Source organism: Phoxinus phoxinus (assembly GCF_949152265.1).
Source record: "Phoxinus phoxinus genome assembly, chromosome: 11".
NCBI classification, from domain to species: Eukaryota; Metazoa; Chordata; class Actinopteri; order Cypriniformes; family Leuciscidae; genus Phoxinus; species Phoxinus phoxinus.
The window spans coordinates 5,159,902-5,174,710 of NC_136886.1; the positions used below are offsets into that span (position 1 = coordinate 5,159,902).

At 36.6% G+C, this 14,809-nt stretch overlaps 1 protein-coding gene and 1 long non-coding RNA gene across 3 annotated transcripts; one reads left to right on the forward strand and one right to left on the reverse strand.

Annotated features, from left to right (window-relative positions):
- Positions 1 to 1,324: 1,324 nt before the first annotated feature.
- Positions 1,325 to 4,031, reverse strand: LOC307007092. Of its 2 annotated transcripts, XR_013799578.1 has the most exons (4): positions 3,442 to 4,031; positions 2,531 to 2,647; positions 2,296 to 2,410; positions 1,325 to 2,200 (listed from the first exon to the last, which is right to left on the reverse strand). It is a non-coding gene; the product is annotated as an uncharacterized lncRNA (long non-coding RNA). The 2 variants fall into 2 exon arrangements; XR_013799579.1 differs by having other exon boundaries at positions 1,325 to 2,410.
- A 1,285-nt stretch (positions 4,032 to 5,316) lies between these two features.
- Positions 5,317 to 14,401, forward strand: pigu (phosphatidylinositol glycan anchor biosynthesis, class U). Its single transcript, XM_079627664.1, has 12 exons — positions 5,317 to 5,479; positions 6,311 to 6,375; positions 6,484 to 6,543; positions 6,843 to 6,905; positions 7,064 to 7,173; positions 7,285 to 7,385; positions 8,579 to 8,676; positions 8,870 to 9,024; positions 9,114 to 9,257; positions 9,353 to 9,477; positions 9,755 to 9,897; positions 12,272 to 14,401. Exons 1-12 carry the CDS (start codon positions 5,350 to 5,352, stop codon positions 12,383 to 12,385), a joined length of 1,308 nt encoding a protein of 435 aa, XP_079483790.1. The 5' UTR covers positions 5,317 to 5,349; the 3' UTR covers positions 12,386 to 14,401.
- The last annotated feature ends 408 nt before the right edge of the window (positions 14,402 to 14,809 follow it).

Below are 14,809 nucleotides of genomic sequence, written 5' to 3' on the forward strand. Positions count from 1 at the left end.
GTCTCCCACTGACAGTTCTATTACGAAGAAAAATGAACAGGAGACATTAACCGTGCTGTCCTGCCACGGTGCCTTCAGAAAACTACCTGTGAATAGAGCGACTGAGGCAGCCGTAGTGCCTTCGGGTTATTCGATTAAAGCAATCAGCCAATCGAGGCAGTGTGTTACAATGATTTTACCATGGGTAAGAGCTGATCTTGGGCACAATCCTAGGTAAAATCCCTGAGCACATGGCCGTGAATGAAGTTTTGCTATATGATGATAAAAGACACCAATGTTCAATAAATGCATGTTATTCACAATAATCAGAATAAATAGCACTTTACTTTACAGTCCTGTTCCCCATGTATTTATTATAGTAAGTACAATAACTGGGTAACTAAATCTACCCCTAAACCTAACCGTAACCCATGTATTTATATATTAACCAGTACTGTATTAGGCAAGTACTGTAACAGTACACATATACTGTAAAATAAAAGTGCAACCAAATAAACCATTCTTACACCAAGTAACATTTTAGCAACATTTAGTGCACTGGCCAATAGGCCAATTCCAGTACTGTCCCATTCCAGAACTGAAATGTCCGTTCCCTAAACCATCTCACAGTGCAGTATTACTCTGTTTCTTCCAAAAGTATGAGTAATATTAGGCTCTTCCTAATTCAGCCTGTGATCATTTGCATATCAATGTCATAATGTTTTCCATGTAATCATGTAACTGGAACTCATGCCAGTGCTCAAACACTTCACAAAGCCCTTCATCTGCACCGCACACAAATGTGCTTTACTCTATAATGTCAACGCATTATATAGGTCTATCATTCAGATTTAAGATTCTGTAAAAATGTTTACAGGGACAATCATTTTGATTTATTTAGACTACCTGCCCTTTATTTCCCTTTACAAAAATACAGCATAAATATGTATAAATATGCTATATATATATACACACACACACACACACACAAGTGCATATGCTATATACAGTATGTATCACAGGAATAAAAACTTATTCCTAAGAATAAAAACTTAGCATCACAGGAATAAAGTGAAATATAGGCTATAAAAATAGAAACCTGCTGTTTTAAAATGTAATATTTCACAATATTCAGTGTCACATGATCCTTCAGAAATCATTACAATAATTTGCTGCTCGAGAAACATTTTTTATTATTATCAATGTTGAAAACTGTTGAGCTGCTTCATATTGTAATTATAAACTTTATAAAAGTGTTTACTGATACTTTTGATGCTGAATAAAAAAAGTATTCTTGAACTGTAGCGTACATCCGAATTTTTCTCACCTCATCACTATTGGCATTGTCTGTAACACCGGGTCACCAAATCCCTGGTTATCCCTGTAATATTAGAGATCAGAGTTGGAGATAGATGTCCTGGTGGACTGTTGTTGTTGTTGACACACGTCTCATATTAAAGAGGCCTTTTCCTTCAGCATTATGATTACCTGCTAAAGTGGGCTTAAGTGTAATACTATTACATGGGCTAAAGTGTAATAATAAATGATATTTGTGCAGCTACCTTAAAACACTTTTCTGTTGATCATTATCTGCACTCTATTCCCCCGCCATGCAAAACGATTATAACTGACTTCACGTCCTCATTTCGAAATAAATTCTTATTAGCATAATTTTCACCTACACTTCAAAAACCGATGCATTTACTGTGTACACACAATATCTGTGACAGTTCGGGGCTCTCGGATCAGTCGAGGCCTCTGGGCAGGTGAACGGTTTGTGTTTATACATGCCTGCGAAACAGGATTACATTTAAAATAATTTTGTTGTCATGTTTTTGCCTAACTCGAGCAAATTAATAAGTCAAATTACTGTCAAATGAATAAATTAAGGAAAGTTCTAAGATGCTCTGCTAAGAAAAGGGGATTGAATAAATATTCATTTTAATTCTGAGGCACTACGTGTGTTCTAAATTTTTACATTGATTGTGGCATTATTACCTTGTTCTTCTGGATATTATTCATTCTGTCAATAAAAATCCCATGTTCAAAGTCAACCGGGATATCTTTGACTGAGTGTAAATACTTGTCACCTTGAATTTTGAGAACACATATGCCAAGTTTTTATTTGCTGATCTTCACAAACTAGGCAGAGCATTGAGATGAGACATGCATTGAGTTTCAGGGAGGATGGAATTGTCCTCAGTCGAACAGAAAGAGACTCCTGTTGAATTAAAAGCATAAAGAAAACATAGGCAGGGGTCTGAAAGGTGAGCACAGGCTTTGATAGCTGTCTGACTTCTGCTTCTGTTGTAATACCTTTCATCCTTTCAAAGAATCCTTTCAAAGTTGCAGCAAACATTCTAAAGTTTGGGTCAACTACTTGAGTTGGTTGATAATGTTGATGGCTGTCAGTAAGACCAAAGGAAACACTCTGATAAAAAAAAAAAAAGCATTTAACCCAGTAAATAATAAATTGTATGTATAAGAAGTCTTCATGAAATCCATTTGATTTCCACAATGTGAAAGGGGAAAAAATGTAGATTTCACTCACTGGGATCTGGATGGAACGTCCATGAACATCATGAAACGTGGGCGTTTTACACCTCAATAGAGCCTGGCTTGAATGTGAGTTTGCAGTCGACATCCACTTTTGCAGAGGCCGTTTGACCTGGATGTGGAGGATAAATTATTATTGCACATACTGCTGTCAGGATTTTATTCAGAACAGTAAATAGTTGCAAGCATAGTTGAGAAAACCTGCAAAATTTAATGCATCAGGTTGAGTTTTCTCAGCAATTCCTTTTTTCAATGTATTTGGCTATTGGTTAATAATAAACCAACATAATTTGTTAAAACATAAATAACTGCATATTAATGTACCTATATATTTATTATATATTCTTAAAATTAAGCCTTTTTTAAAGATTTACGCAATTTAATACATAGTAAAATTCCATCAAATTAAATTGAATAATCCTTACATATTTTAATTGAATAAGGATTGTTCACGTATTCAATTAAAAGGATCATTCAATTCAATTTGATGGAATTGTACTATTAATCAAATTGCGTAATCCTTTTTTTTTTTTTTAAGGGTTAACACTTTTTTTGAGAGTAGGTACAATGTGTTTCAGGGTCCACTTGATCACAAACAGAAACAATATTACTTGATAAAAAAAATCAACAGGGGAATAAAGCTTCAATAATGTCTATCTGCTGAGTTTTGATTAGTTCAGAGGAGCATATTAAAATGTTTGAAAGAGAAATATAGATTAATTTGGGTCTCTGGGAATCTCAACAGAACATGAAGCTCAGCATGCGATATTAAAAATGTATTTCAGTCACACTTTCTTATTTCTTTCTCTTTCTAAGGTCACTCTTCTCATCCTGAACTTTCTGTTTTCTAATCCTCAATCCACATCTCACTGACTCACAGCTCAGCTTCTCTCCACATGCGGTTACCTGGCCTGGTGCTTTGGCCACTCTTCAGAAGGGTGAGCCAGTGTCTGTCAACACGGTTGCTCGATAATCTTTATCCACTCACCGGCCCGTTCCAGCCCTGCCCAGAGCGAGAAACAGGGGCAGACTGTAGTGTGTCTGGGGGAAAGATTTAATGCGCTCTCCTCCCGATTTCATTACATCCCCAGACCAACATCATCTCTCTTGACCTTGAACTTTGCCGCTTCCCCCGCGGAGACCCCCACAATCCTGTGCGCGTCAAGCTCATAGTCACATCTTTAAATTACCTGATTCTCTTTTATGGCACACACACTCAGTAATCCTCTGACACACGCTCCAGTCATCTTCCCATCAGCTCAATTTAGCCTTCACTGGCTGATGTGTCATATTATAGCTGGGTTCTCCATAATTTGACATTGTATCCATAACCATACATGTTTCTTGACCCGTGTAATGGGACTCTTTCTGGGTCAGCATAGCCTTGGTAGGTTCAGTAAGACCGGGACATAAAAGCTGGATTGAATATGAAAAAATAAAAAAAAATGTTTTACAAGCTTAAGGGTAGTCCGGGCTTGTTCTTTGGTAATACAAGAGACTCATTTCCCATCGAATGCCCTTGTTGGTTTATGAACAGGAGCTAGTATTGAGTGTTCATCCACTGCCATCTTGTGGTCGGTTTGAAATCATGCACTACATTTTTATACAATGTTCTTATTGGGATAGTTTACCCTACAATTTCGTCATTACTTACTCACTTTCAATGTGTTCCAAACCTGTATGAGTTTCTTTCTTCTGCTGAACACAAAAGAATATATTTTAAAGATTGGTAACCAGACAGTAGCCGTTGACTTCCCATAGTAGGAAAAAAATACTATGGAAGTCAATGGCTACCACTACCACTGAACGTTTTAAATAGCCTAGTGTAACTGCAGCAGATAAAAAAAAAACTAAAAAAAAACCAGTGGCATTGGCAGTATTTTGAAGCCTTATATACCGTAGCATAGTAGCATACCGGTATACCGTGCAATATCCAAACATGTAATTTCGATATTTTACTACAACCCAAAAATTAGGCTATACCAGTTTAAAATGTTTACCAAATGCCACAGGTTTACCAACTGGTTTGTTGAGCAGCTGGATTAAATTATTGTCAGATGTAGGCTATAACAAAATATTAAAATGTAACATGCTAATTTCATAATGAAAAGGTATTATTTTAGATGAGTGAAATAAATATAGGCTATGTATGTGTAGATGGGACACTTTTTATGTAGGCTATAGTAAAAAATTAAATTCATAAAGTCTCAACATTTGCAAGTTGTTTGGAAATTGGTACATTATGTACTTTGATTGGTAGTACATTGGTAGTGCAAATGTACAGATAATAAATAAATCTCTCAGACCTGTGATGTGAATAGCATTATGGGTTGAAGTAGGACACAGTCATGTATTAGCCTACTCTATTTACTGTGTTGTGCTGTGTTAAATGAGTGCACAAAAGCTATCATGGAAATCTGAAAATGTCACTCCAGGAAAGAGTTGTAACTTAGATCCATGACCATTTAACAAACTTTAAGAAATTCCGTTACAGGCCCGTCCTACTAACAAAGCTTCCATTTTCTTCCTTTATGAATCTTTAAGCAGGAAGGTGGTGTTGAACTACGTTTCCTTCAAGGCTTTTTTTGTTTTATCTTTGTTTGGACACAGTGACGAGCATAGACTGATCTCCAAGGCAGTTCTTCAATTCTTGCATGACACAGGACTGTATGTAAGAATTTAGTACAAACTTTGACCTGTGGAGGGCAGTAATACGCTTTGCAGCGTCTACACTGCCGGACTCCTACAAGAAGAAGAAGAAGAACTACGTTTCCCAGAGTGCATCGCGCTGACAGCTTCTTCCTCGCGACAAAAATGGCGGCTCCTTTAACATTTCTGCTGATAGTGGCTGTGACAATAAGAGCCGTTTTATTCCGATCCAGTTTGGCAGAAATAATTTCAGAAAGGGTCGAGGTGGTGTCGCCTTTGAATGCGTGGAAACGAGGTTTGTTCGTGTATATTTCTGTATGGGGAGGCTGTATTACTGATGATTTGTTCTTGCATGGCAGCCTCATTGCTGAGCTGTCAAATGAAGACATGCTTTGAAGATTTTGACTGCACATCACGTTTCCATGCTGTATTTCTAAGTTAATTATTGTTAATAACGTTATTGTTTACTGTAATATCTCATCTCAAATGTTCAGCATCAATGGAATATGCAATTTTGTACTCCACAACTAGTTGTGGCACCCACCTTAATATATACTATATTTACACTTACGTTTAGACTTACTTACGTTTTGTATTGTATTGATTGTTTTTTTGCAAATTGCTTTTATTTTTCAGTTTGATTTTGCATGTGACCATCAACCATTTTATATATAAACAGTGTGAATAATATTGATTTACTGGAGATGTGATTTTTGACCTTACACCTGACAATAGTATTAGTTATTTCACTTCCCTGTGTGTGATTTATTGATTTATTATTATAATTATAAATACATATAATTTATGTACATTTTAATATTAATGTATTCTAATTGTTTTATTTCTTTCATCAACATTAACATTATTGTTTAGATTTTTTCATTTAAGTAGTTCTATGGTGTATAAATATTATAATTATTATAATACATGCTGTTCTTTTAAACTGTATGTATAATAATTATACAAGAAGTGTTGTGTACAATAGTATTAGATGGAGTAAAGCGTGTCACACTGTAGGACAGTGCTGTCATTGTAAATATATATTTTTTAAAGGTCATGCAATGGTCTTCAAATTCTTTGTTTTAGTTGTTTAATGCATAATATGATTGATTTGTGGATTAAACAGTTGTGGAGGGTCTTGCCTTGTTGGATCTTGGGGTCTCGCCTTACTCAGGAGATGTGTTTCATGAAGTAAGTTCTATTTGAATTACACATCAGTATATATGTGTTTGATCTATTTTCTTTAAATGTTCAATTCTATTGTCAGATGTCAGCTTTTTTTGTTATTATTTCTTCCAGACACCCCTTATCATATACCTCTTTCATTTTGTGGTCGACTATGCAGAGCTTGTTTTTATGGTAAGTACTAAGTCCTTATTTTTGTTGTTTGTCTTTCTTGTTTTCTTACATCATTGGACCGTGCAAAAAAGGCGAGTGGTAGCGACAATCCCAAATGTGATTTACTATGCAATTTTCAGTGCAATTTTCCAGTTGGTTGTATATTTCAAACAAAAAGGGGTTTGGAGTAAAAAGATGTCATAACTCATAACAAGATGTTGAAGATGCAGAAAGTGTGTCCGAATGATAGAACTACTGTGTTTGTGTTTTTGTGCAAACTACACACATGTAAACTTACTCAAATAACATTATGTCACCAGATAGCAGATGGAATCACAGCAGTGGCTCTTTATCTGTCAATCCAGACTTATAACAAGAATGTGGTAAGTTATAGCTTGATATTTGTGTATGTTTCAGAAGTTAGAGCCTATTAATTTATTATGTTTAGTTGTTATTATACATTTTTTATTATTACGTTTTTATTTACGTATTTTTATTTTTGAATGGATTAAAATATCTTTCATCTTGGTGTATTTTATAGTTTAGAAAACAGAAATATGCCTTGGAATCGGACCGGTATCCCGCCGACTGTTTGGAGCTCCTCCGATCTCCTAAGGAGATGTTCTACATCCCTCTCAAAGTTGCCATGTTGTATGTTCTGATCAAGCTTTAAAACAAGACTATGTTGTCACTTTTTTTATTTAAAATAAAGCAACAATATGTTTTCAGCCATGCATTATTATTTGACTAATTGTCTTCCAGTTATCTGTTGAACCCCTTCACCATCCTGTCTTGTGTGGCAAAGTCGACTTGTGGGCTGAACAATGCCATTATTGCGCTCTTCATTCTCTGTACATTAAAAGGTGAGTGTTTCCTTAATGCACTTAAAGATAAGCCAAACTTCTTAAAATCTAAACTTCCAGAGTATTGTGTCTGTGTCGTGATATTGCGTCTTGATATCATAGAGCCACTGAGCCACTATACAAGCATTGTTTGAATGTGCGTACACTATTGTTCAAAAGTCAGGGGTCAATACGATTTTTTTCAAAGAAATTAATACTTTTATTTAGCAAGGATAATAAATTGACCAGTAAAGACTTCAGGCCAGATTTACTAAAAGCTTGCGCCAGTGCAAACCCTCTTTCGGCGTTAAAAAATTACTGTCAGGATTTGCTAAAGACACACAGTGAAAAAGATGTGCTGAAAAGGCGTGGAGACAGTTATTTTCAGATGCAAAATGTATGGGCGAAGAGTATTTAAATGAATCATGCTTTACTTATGTTTGCACTAGTCAATTTATTGGTATTTGCGGCATCATTTACCACCCAAAAAAGCATGTCTCCAAATGATCTGCGTCTGTGTTCTTTAATTTGCGTTCTGTGTTCTTCAGTAGATAATTCGCAGAACTTTCCTCTCCCATCACGCTTTTTTGGAATTGCGCTCTCATGCTAACCCTGTTTAGTAAATCTGGACCTTTATAATGTTACAGAAGAATTCAATTTGAAATGCATGCTCTTTTTTTTATTTCTATTCATCAAGAAACCTGAAACAACTGTTTTCAACATTAATAATAATAAGAAATGTTTCTTGAGCAGCAAATCAGCATTATTATTATGATTTCTGAAGGATCATGTGACACTGAAGTTATGATGCTGAAAATTCAGCTTTGCCATCAGTTATTTTAAATTGTAATAATAGTTCACAATATTACTGTTTTTACTGTATTTTTAATCAAATGAATCCATCCTGGATGAGCACACTAGATTTATTTTTAAAACATACTAGCGGCCCCAAACTTTTGAATGGTAGTGGGTAATATGCAAATATGCAAAGAAGTTGTAATGGTTATGAAGCATCACTAGTCTTATTCTGGAATGACAGAGATCAGCACACATCAATCGGAAACACATTTAGCTTCAACAGTCTTTGATTTGTGTAATTATTAAGAAATGGACAACAGGTCATAAGTAACTACTATTACTTATATAGAGCATGGCATTATGTCTATAGATGTACAGGTTTACTGTGTATGGTGTTGTTGTCTTTATTTTTTTAGGTAGTGCCTTGTTGAGCGGGATAATGTTGGCCTTGGCCACATATCAATCCATCTATCCTCTGACCCTGTTTGCTCCTGCGCTACTGTTCCTCCTGCAGGTGAGAGTTACAGTCCAGACTAGTGCAGAATGACTATGTTTGACTATGACTACGTTTGCATGTGCACCTATAATGGGATTTCCAATAAACGGAGTAAGGCCTTGAAGTCCCCATGAAATCACAATTGAAGTTTTTTGTAAACGTAGTCACTGATGACCAAAATGAAACCTGTCTCTGTGTGTCTCCCTTTCAGAGGTTGTATATCCCAGTGAACCTGAGGAGGAGTAGTTTCTGGTCCTTCACTCTTCAGTATGCGTTCATATACGTGGGCAGTCTGGTGGTGATCACTGGACTCTCTTTCTTTCTCCTGGGCTCCTGGGACTTCATCCCTTCTGTCTACGGATTCATGTCAGTCAGCAGTCACACATCGCACTCTGTTATGTTTCATCAAATACGTATTGAGATATCTACAGTATGTGTTTGTGTGTTTTCCACAGATTTTCTGTTCCAGACCTCACTCCAAACATCGGACTCTTCTGGTACTTCTTCGCAGAGATGTTTGAGCACTTTCGTCTCTTTTTTATCTGCGTCTTCCAGATCAATGTCTTTTTTTACACCATCCCGCTTTCTGTCAAACTCAAGTAGGTCCTGCATATGGCTGAACATGAGCAATACACAAAGCAATGCAGTCACTAAGCATGTACTGCACGCTTATGGGTAACATTTATTCAAACAGGGAGCATCCAGTATTCCTCATCTTCATGCAGATTGCCATCATCTCCATCTTTAAGTCGTACCCCACCGTGGGAGATGTCGCCCTCTACATGGCATTTTTGCCAGCCTGGAGTCACCTCTACCGATGTGAGTCTATTTTCATTTAAATATGTTAACAGGTTTCCTAATGAAACAGGAAATTTGGCCATATCAAAAGGCGTTATCCTTTTTTTAACTATAAAAGGTCACTAGTCAATTACATTATAAACATAAACCATTTGATTCTTGGTATTGCTAGTCGGACTCATTCGAGAGAGCATTTAATTGCAAAAATGTATCAGTTAGTCTGGAAATATTCAAAAATATTATATAGCCGTATTTTGAAATTAAATGAGTGGGTTTTTTTGTTTTTTTTCTATCTCAGTTTTAAGAAACATCTTTCTGGTGTCATGTGTGCTGTTGGCGTGCTCGGCGCTCTTTCCTGTACTCTGGCATCTGTGGATATACGCTGGCAGTGCCAACTCTAATTTCTACTACGCCATCACGTTGCTCTTCAACTTTGGACAGGTAAAGGGTCCCATCTTGACAAGTCACTTCACCTAAAAACAATATTGATATGTTAATCAACAAGTCTTTCATGCCCAGGACACATTGTACAATTTTGGGCTGTCCCAGACAAAAGATCATGGCGATTTCTGTGGTCGTGGCTCCTAAATGCTGGTCCTACGTCATACAGAGAGAGAGGTTCAAAGATGGCCGTTGCCACGGTCTTGACACCAAAGATAGTGTGTGATAATGACAGTGTCAGAAATTTAGCATGATCATATCACAGAGTGTTTGCTGCTACGACCTATACGTCTACTGACTAGCCAGTAAAAATGCAACATGAAATCAATGGCGTATTGACCAACGCGACATGGCGCTAAAACTTAAAACTACTCACCTCAAGCTCCATTTGCAAAATTCCTCTTTTTTTTTTTTTTTTTAGCACATAAAAAAATGAATTGCCAAAGTTTGATTCATCTTGCTCTATTTTTGTACCAGTAGCACATGCTGATAATTTTATTATTCTATACTAACTTGCGTCGTAGTCTACGATTCAATAGGTGTCATCATCAAACAGTCTACATACATTTCGTACCCAAGTTTATTAGATCTATACGTACAATGGCCCTCATTTATCAATCTTGCGTCGAAACGGGCGTATATGTTGGCGTAAGATTATGCTTACACTCCTCTCACCGCCTGATTTATGAAGCTGTGCGTACCTTTGAAATTCAGGTGTACGCAATACCTGCCTCTTGATAAATGCAGCGGCTGAAAACGATCGTCATTAGATTAACACGCCCCTATATATTCACGTCTCCGCCTCCCCCACGCCCTCATTTTACGCCATGGACACACGGAAGACGGCAAAGAGGAGAAACTTCTCCGGTGGAAATCCAGTTTAAATCGCTGGTTGGTTGAGCAAATTACCTATCACAATGCATTATTTTACAGCACGTGTTTTGAAACTATTAGCGTTGAATTTCGCATGACGTCACATGTAATGGGGTGTACAATAGTGATGATGATGTGAATAATTGCATGACAATTTGTTATATTCTTCTTATTAGTATTATGATTTTGATTATTAATGACGCTTATTGTTATTTAGAAGAAGAATGTCTTTGTTATTATTATTATTTGTATTATTATTATTATTTAAAAGAAGAAGAATGTAATTTTAATTATTTTGTCAGTCTGAATTATGTTTTGGTCATTGAAAGCCTTTCATTACTGAACCCAGTCCCGTGCGCACCTGCCGGGCTTAACTCACAAAAATAAACACTGAAGTTTATAATTTCTATGTTTTTTGTTTTTTTACAGTGGGTCATAATATATCATATCTTTAGTTTGTCAGTGCGTTTTGTGGTGTTAGGAATTGTTTTTCTGCGCATTTCAGCACTAACTCAAAACGTGCGTACATGTACACCACCTCCTGAGCTGGCATAGGATTTGAGCGTGCCGTACGCCAACGTCCATATTGATAAATCGCAAAGTCACCGTGGTTTTGGGTGTACGCTGGAAATTTGGTGTACACACTTTTCATAAATGAGGGCCAATGTGATTTGTAATGATCTTATAGGATTGCCGAAATCACACAGTCTGTATTAGGTAGAAATCAGGGGTGACCAATCCTGTTCCTGGAAATCTTCCAACCTGTTTCAGATTCAGATTCATACCTGTTCAGATCAAACACTGATCAAACACACATAATTATCTGTAATCAAGAGCAGTAATTATCAAACTTCAGTCGAGTTTGCAGGAATGTAGATCTCCAGGAACAGGATTGGGCACCCCTACCCTACTTTAAGGTAACAAAAAAGGGTGTTTTCTTTTTATAGTTCTTAGCCTCAAGGTAAAGTCAGTTTCTATGCCAATTAGACCATTGCGGAAGCCTTTCATGCCAGATATTTTCCTGTACTCGTGGAAGTAGAACACAAAACCTGGTGTCAGGTTGCAAGAAAGATGTCAGAAAGAAGGGCCTATTTGAAATGCATAAAGTCAAATAAAGGTTAACCGCAAATATAGCTATCCACTCCTAGCTTTGGATACGATAGTGTTTACAGCTACTTGACTATTGTGAGTGGAAAAATCGCTGTAGCAACGAGGTTTCATAATTCATTAACTTGTATTAGTTTCAGCTGAACAGTACCGTATTAGGTTAACCCGGACTGCTGGCAGCACGCCTTACACATGAGGCGCGTGCAACCCATATTTTCTAACGTCTGGGAATTTCTAGCATGTGGTTTCCTCTCTAAATCACCTTTTCAACAAATATTTGACACAGTTTGAACTCTTAACTAAACTGAAAGTTCATTTAGTGAGTACTAAGAAAATTCACAGTAAAGTTTACAGACTACATGAACCAATGTCATGTGTGTTTATGCCACCACAGATCCTCCTGGTGTCAGATTATTTCTATGCCTACCTGCGTCGAGAACATCACCTGACGCACGGCCTCTACCTGAAGAAGGAAGATGGCACTGAAGCCACTCTTGTGTTAAAGTGACCTTCTTTCACGGGACTAAGAGATCTCACCGACTGCCTCACACTCCCATATCTTTACTTGTTTTTTTTATTTAACTTTCCATTCACACTACAGTTTTGTTTTTTTGTTTTTTGTTTTTTTTACTTTCACCTCAATTTCCCTCTCCGGTCTTTCAAAACCTGTTACTTTCTTTTGCACATTTGAGAGTTTTACCTTATGTTTGGATGTTGACACCCCCTCTTGGACCAAAGCTGTTTTGTAAGAGACTTTTTTGATAATGGGACTGACTGAAGGTATGTGAATGATACAGGAACTTTGCTTTTACTTTATTCGGTTCCATTGAATGATCCAATGAAAAAGAGGTGGGAAGAATGGTTATTTAACTTTTGTTTTGCTTGTTGTCTGTCTTTGTTTCAAAGGATTTGCTTCCTTTCTTAAACTCCATTCATACAGTGAGGTTTAGTTGGACGTGCAGTTTGAAGGCATGGTCAGCAGAGGGTATAACATGAATGTGCAGTGATTTGACTGCAGAGAGCTCAAAATGACAGACCCCTCCGAGCCTTTGTGGAAGTTTTAGCAGAACATGGAGAGGTGGTTATGTTCGAATGTTATTTGAATGCGTTTGACTTGCTTTTCTTTTCTTGATTTGGTGCTTTTTTTGTATGACAGTTTTGTTTGTTTTATGTTATTACAGAATGAGGGATTAAACTGCACTGCAATTTTATTTATTTTTTAATTGGTGATGGTTTGAATTGTGTTCATTGTTCTGAATAATGATTTCCTTGGGATTAGGAATTAACCGTCTGGATTTACTTAGATCTGTGCTCTTGATCTTACTCCCGGACACGTGAATCGAGCGATTGCACACCTGTATGACTCGGCCATCTTGTGGTTAGACCTTCCCTGTAGTCCTTAAATGATCAAATTTTCCATTGCCTGTATTTTTTCCAGACTCAATCCGCCCTTTGGCCAGGTAGGAAGGTGTAGACATCCGGGTGGCTCTGATTATGATGTCACCTGATCCAAAGTCTAGTGTGTGGAAGTTATCTCTACTGTCATAAAGATATAGATACTAAAGGTTTACAAACAAATGCTTGCCATTTTATTTCCACATGCAATGACACCCTTATCGTACCTTTTTTTGACCTTATTTGACATACTTACTGTATAACGCAAACGTATTTTCCTTAAACCACTAAATTGTCATCAGTATTTTATATCATACTGTATATTAAACTGTTAACAGGAAAATAATTGGATAACTTGTAATCATTTTTGTCTTGATTTTGAGTAAAAATAAGCGTAATTTTCAATTAAGTTTACTTTTCTTACCATATTGGCTAATACTTTTTCTTTTTAAGCCTCACTTTTTTGTTAACTTAAGAACTAAACTTTGTGTTATATATTTTATATATTATTTTATATTTTGTGGATATTTAGATATTGTTACTCGAAATCAAGACAGAAACACTGATTTGTTTTTGATTTAGTATAATACAGCATTTTGAGTGAAGCTTCTGACCTTAACCGACCAGTTTGAGCAGGTAGACAGAGATAGAGACCTCTCTTTAAGTTGGAATAGCGTCATGGGGGATTATTTATTGTGTTCTTCTGGATGATTCTCCTCCCTTGTTTTACCTTGGATGAGGTTACGCAGTCTTAACTTCATAAATATGCTATTGGTACCAAACTAGAAACAATTGAATGGACTGGGAACTGTGAAAATGTTGGCACGATTAAGGGCTTTTCTCCTGCTTGCATCAGAGGTGGAACTGCAGGGAATCTTTTAAGTTGTTAATGAAATTTTAAATTCTACGTTTTTTTCAGGATTCTCATTTTGAATGCCTGCCAGCGGTTCATAAATGTACACACTGAAGTATTACGTATTACACAACCTCCATTTCACATTACTCTGGTTCCCCATTCGGTCTGAAAGGAGTTTGGGCCGTTTAGGATGTCAAGACACTGATTTTAAACGATTTGTAAATTATGTTGTGATTAAAATGCCAATAAAGATTATTTCTCAGTTGTTTTGTTAAAATACATGTTGATTCTTGATTTAAGAGATTTTGTAATCTTTTCATTAAGGTAAAAGTGCAGTTTATATTCAGCCTGTCATGGGTTTTCATGGAGAAACAAGAAGTGTAATCTCTCACGTCAGCGGGTATTGTTTGTCACAGTTCAAGCACATTGCTGATATCATGACTTGAGGAATGAATTGATAGACTTCTTAGTAATGTTTGAAGTTTTCTTCAAATTCTAGCTGTCAAAGGTCAATGAGAGCTGTAAGTCTAGCTGACATGACGGTGAAACAAGGTTAAGTATGGTTTAAAAAGAACATTTACATTGAGCAACCACACCCCACCTTCTTCTGTTCTGATCGTCAAAACTAGTTGTGCAGACCTGCTTGTTTGCATTTGCCACAAATTACCATAATTTTGTGCA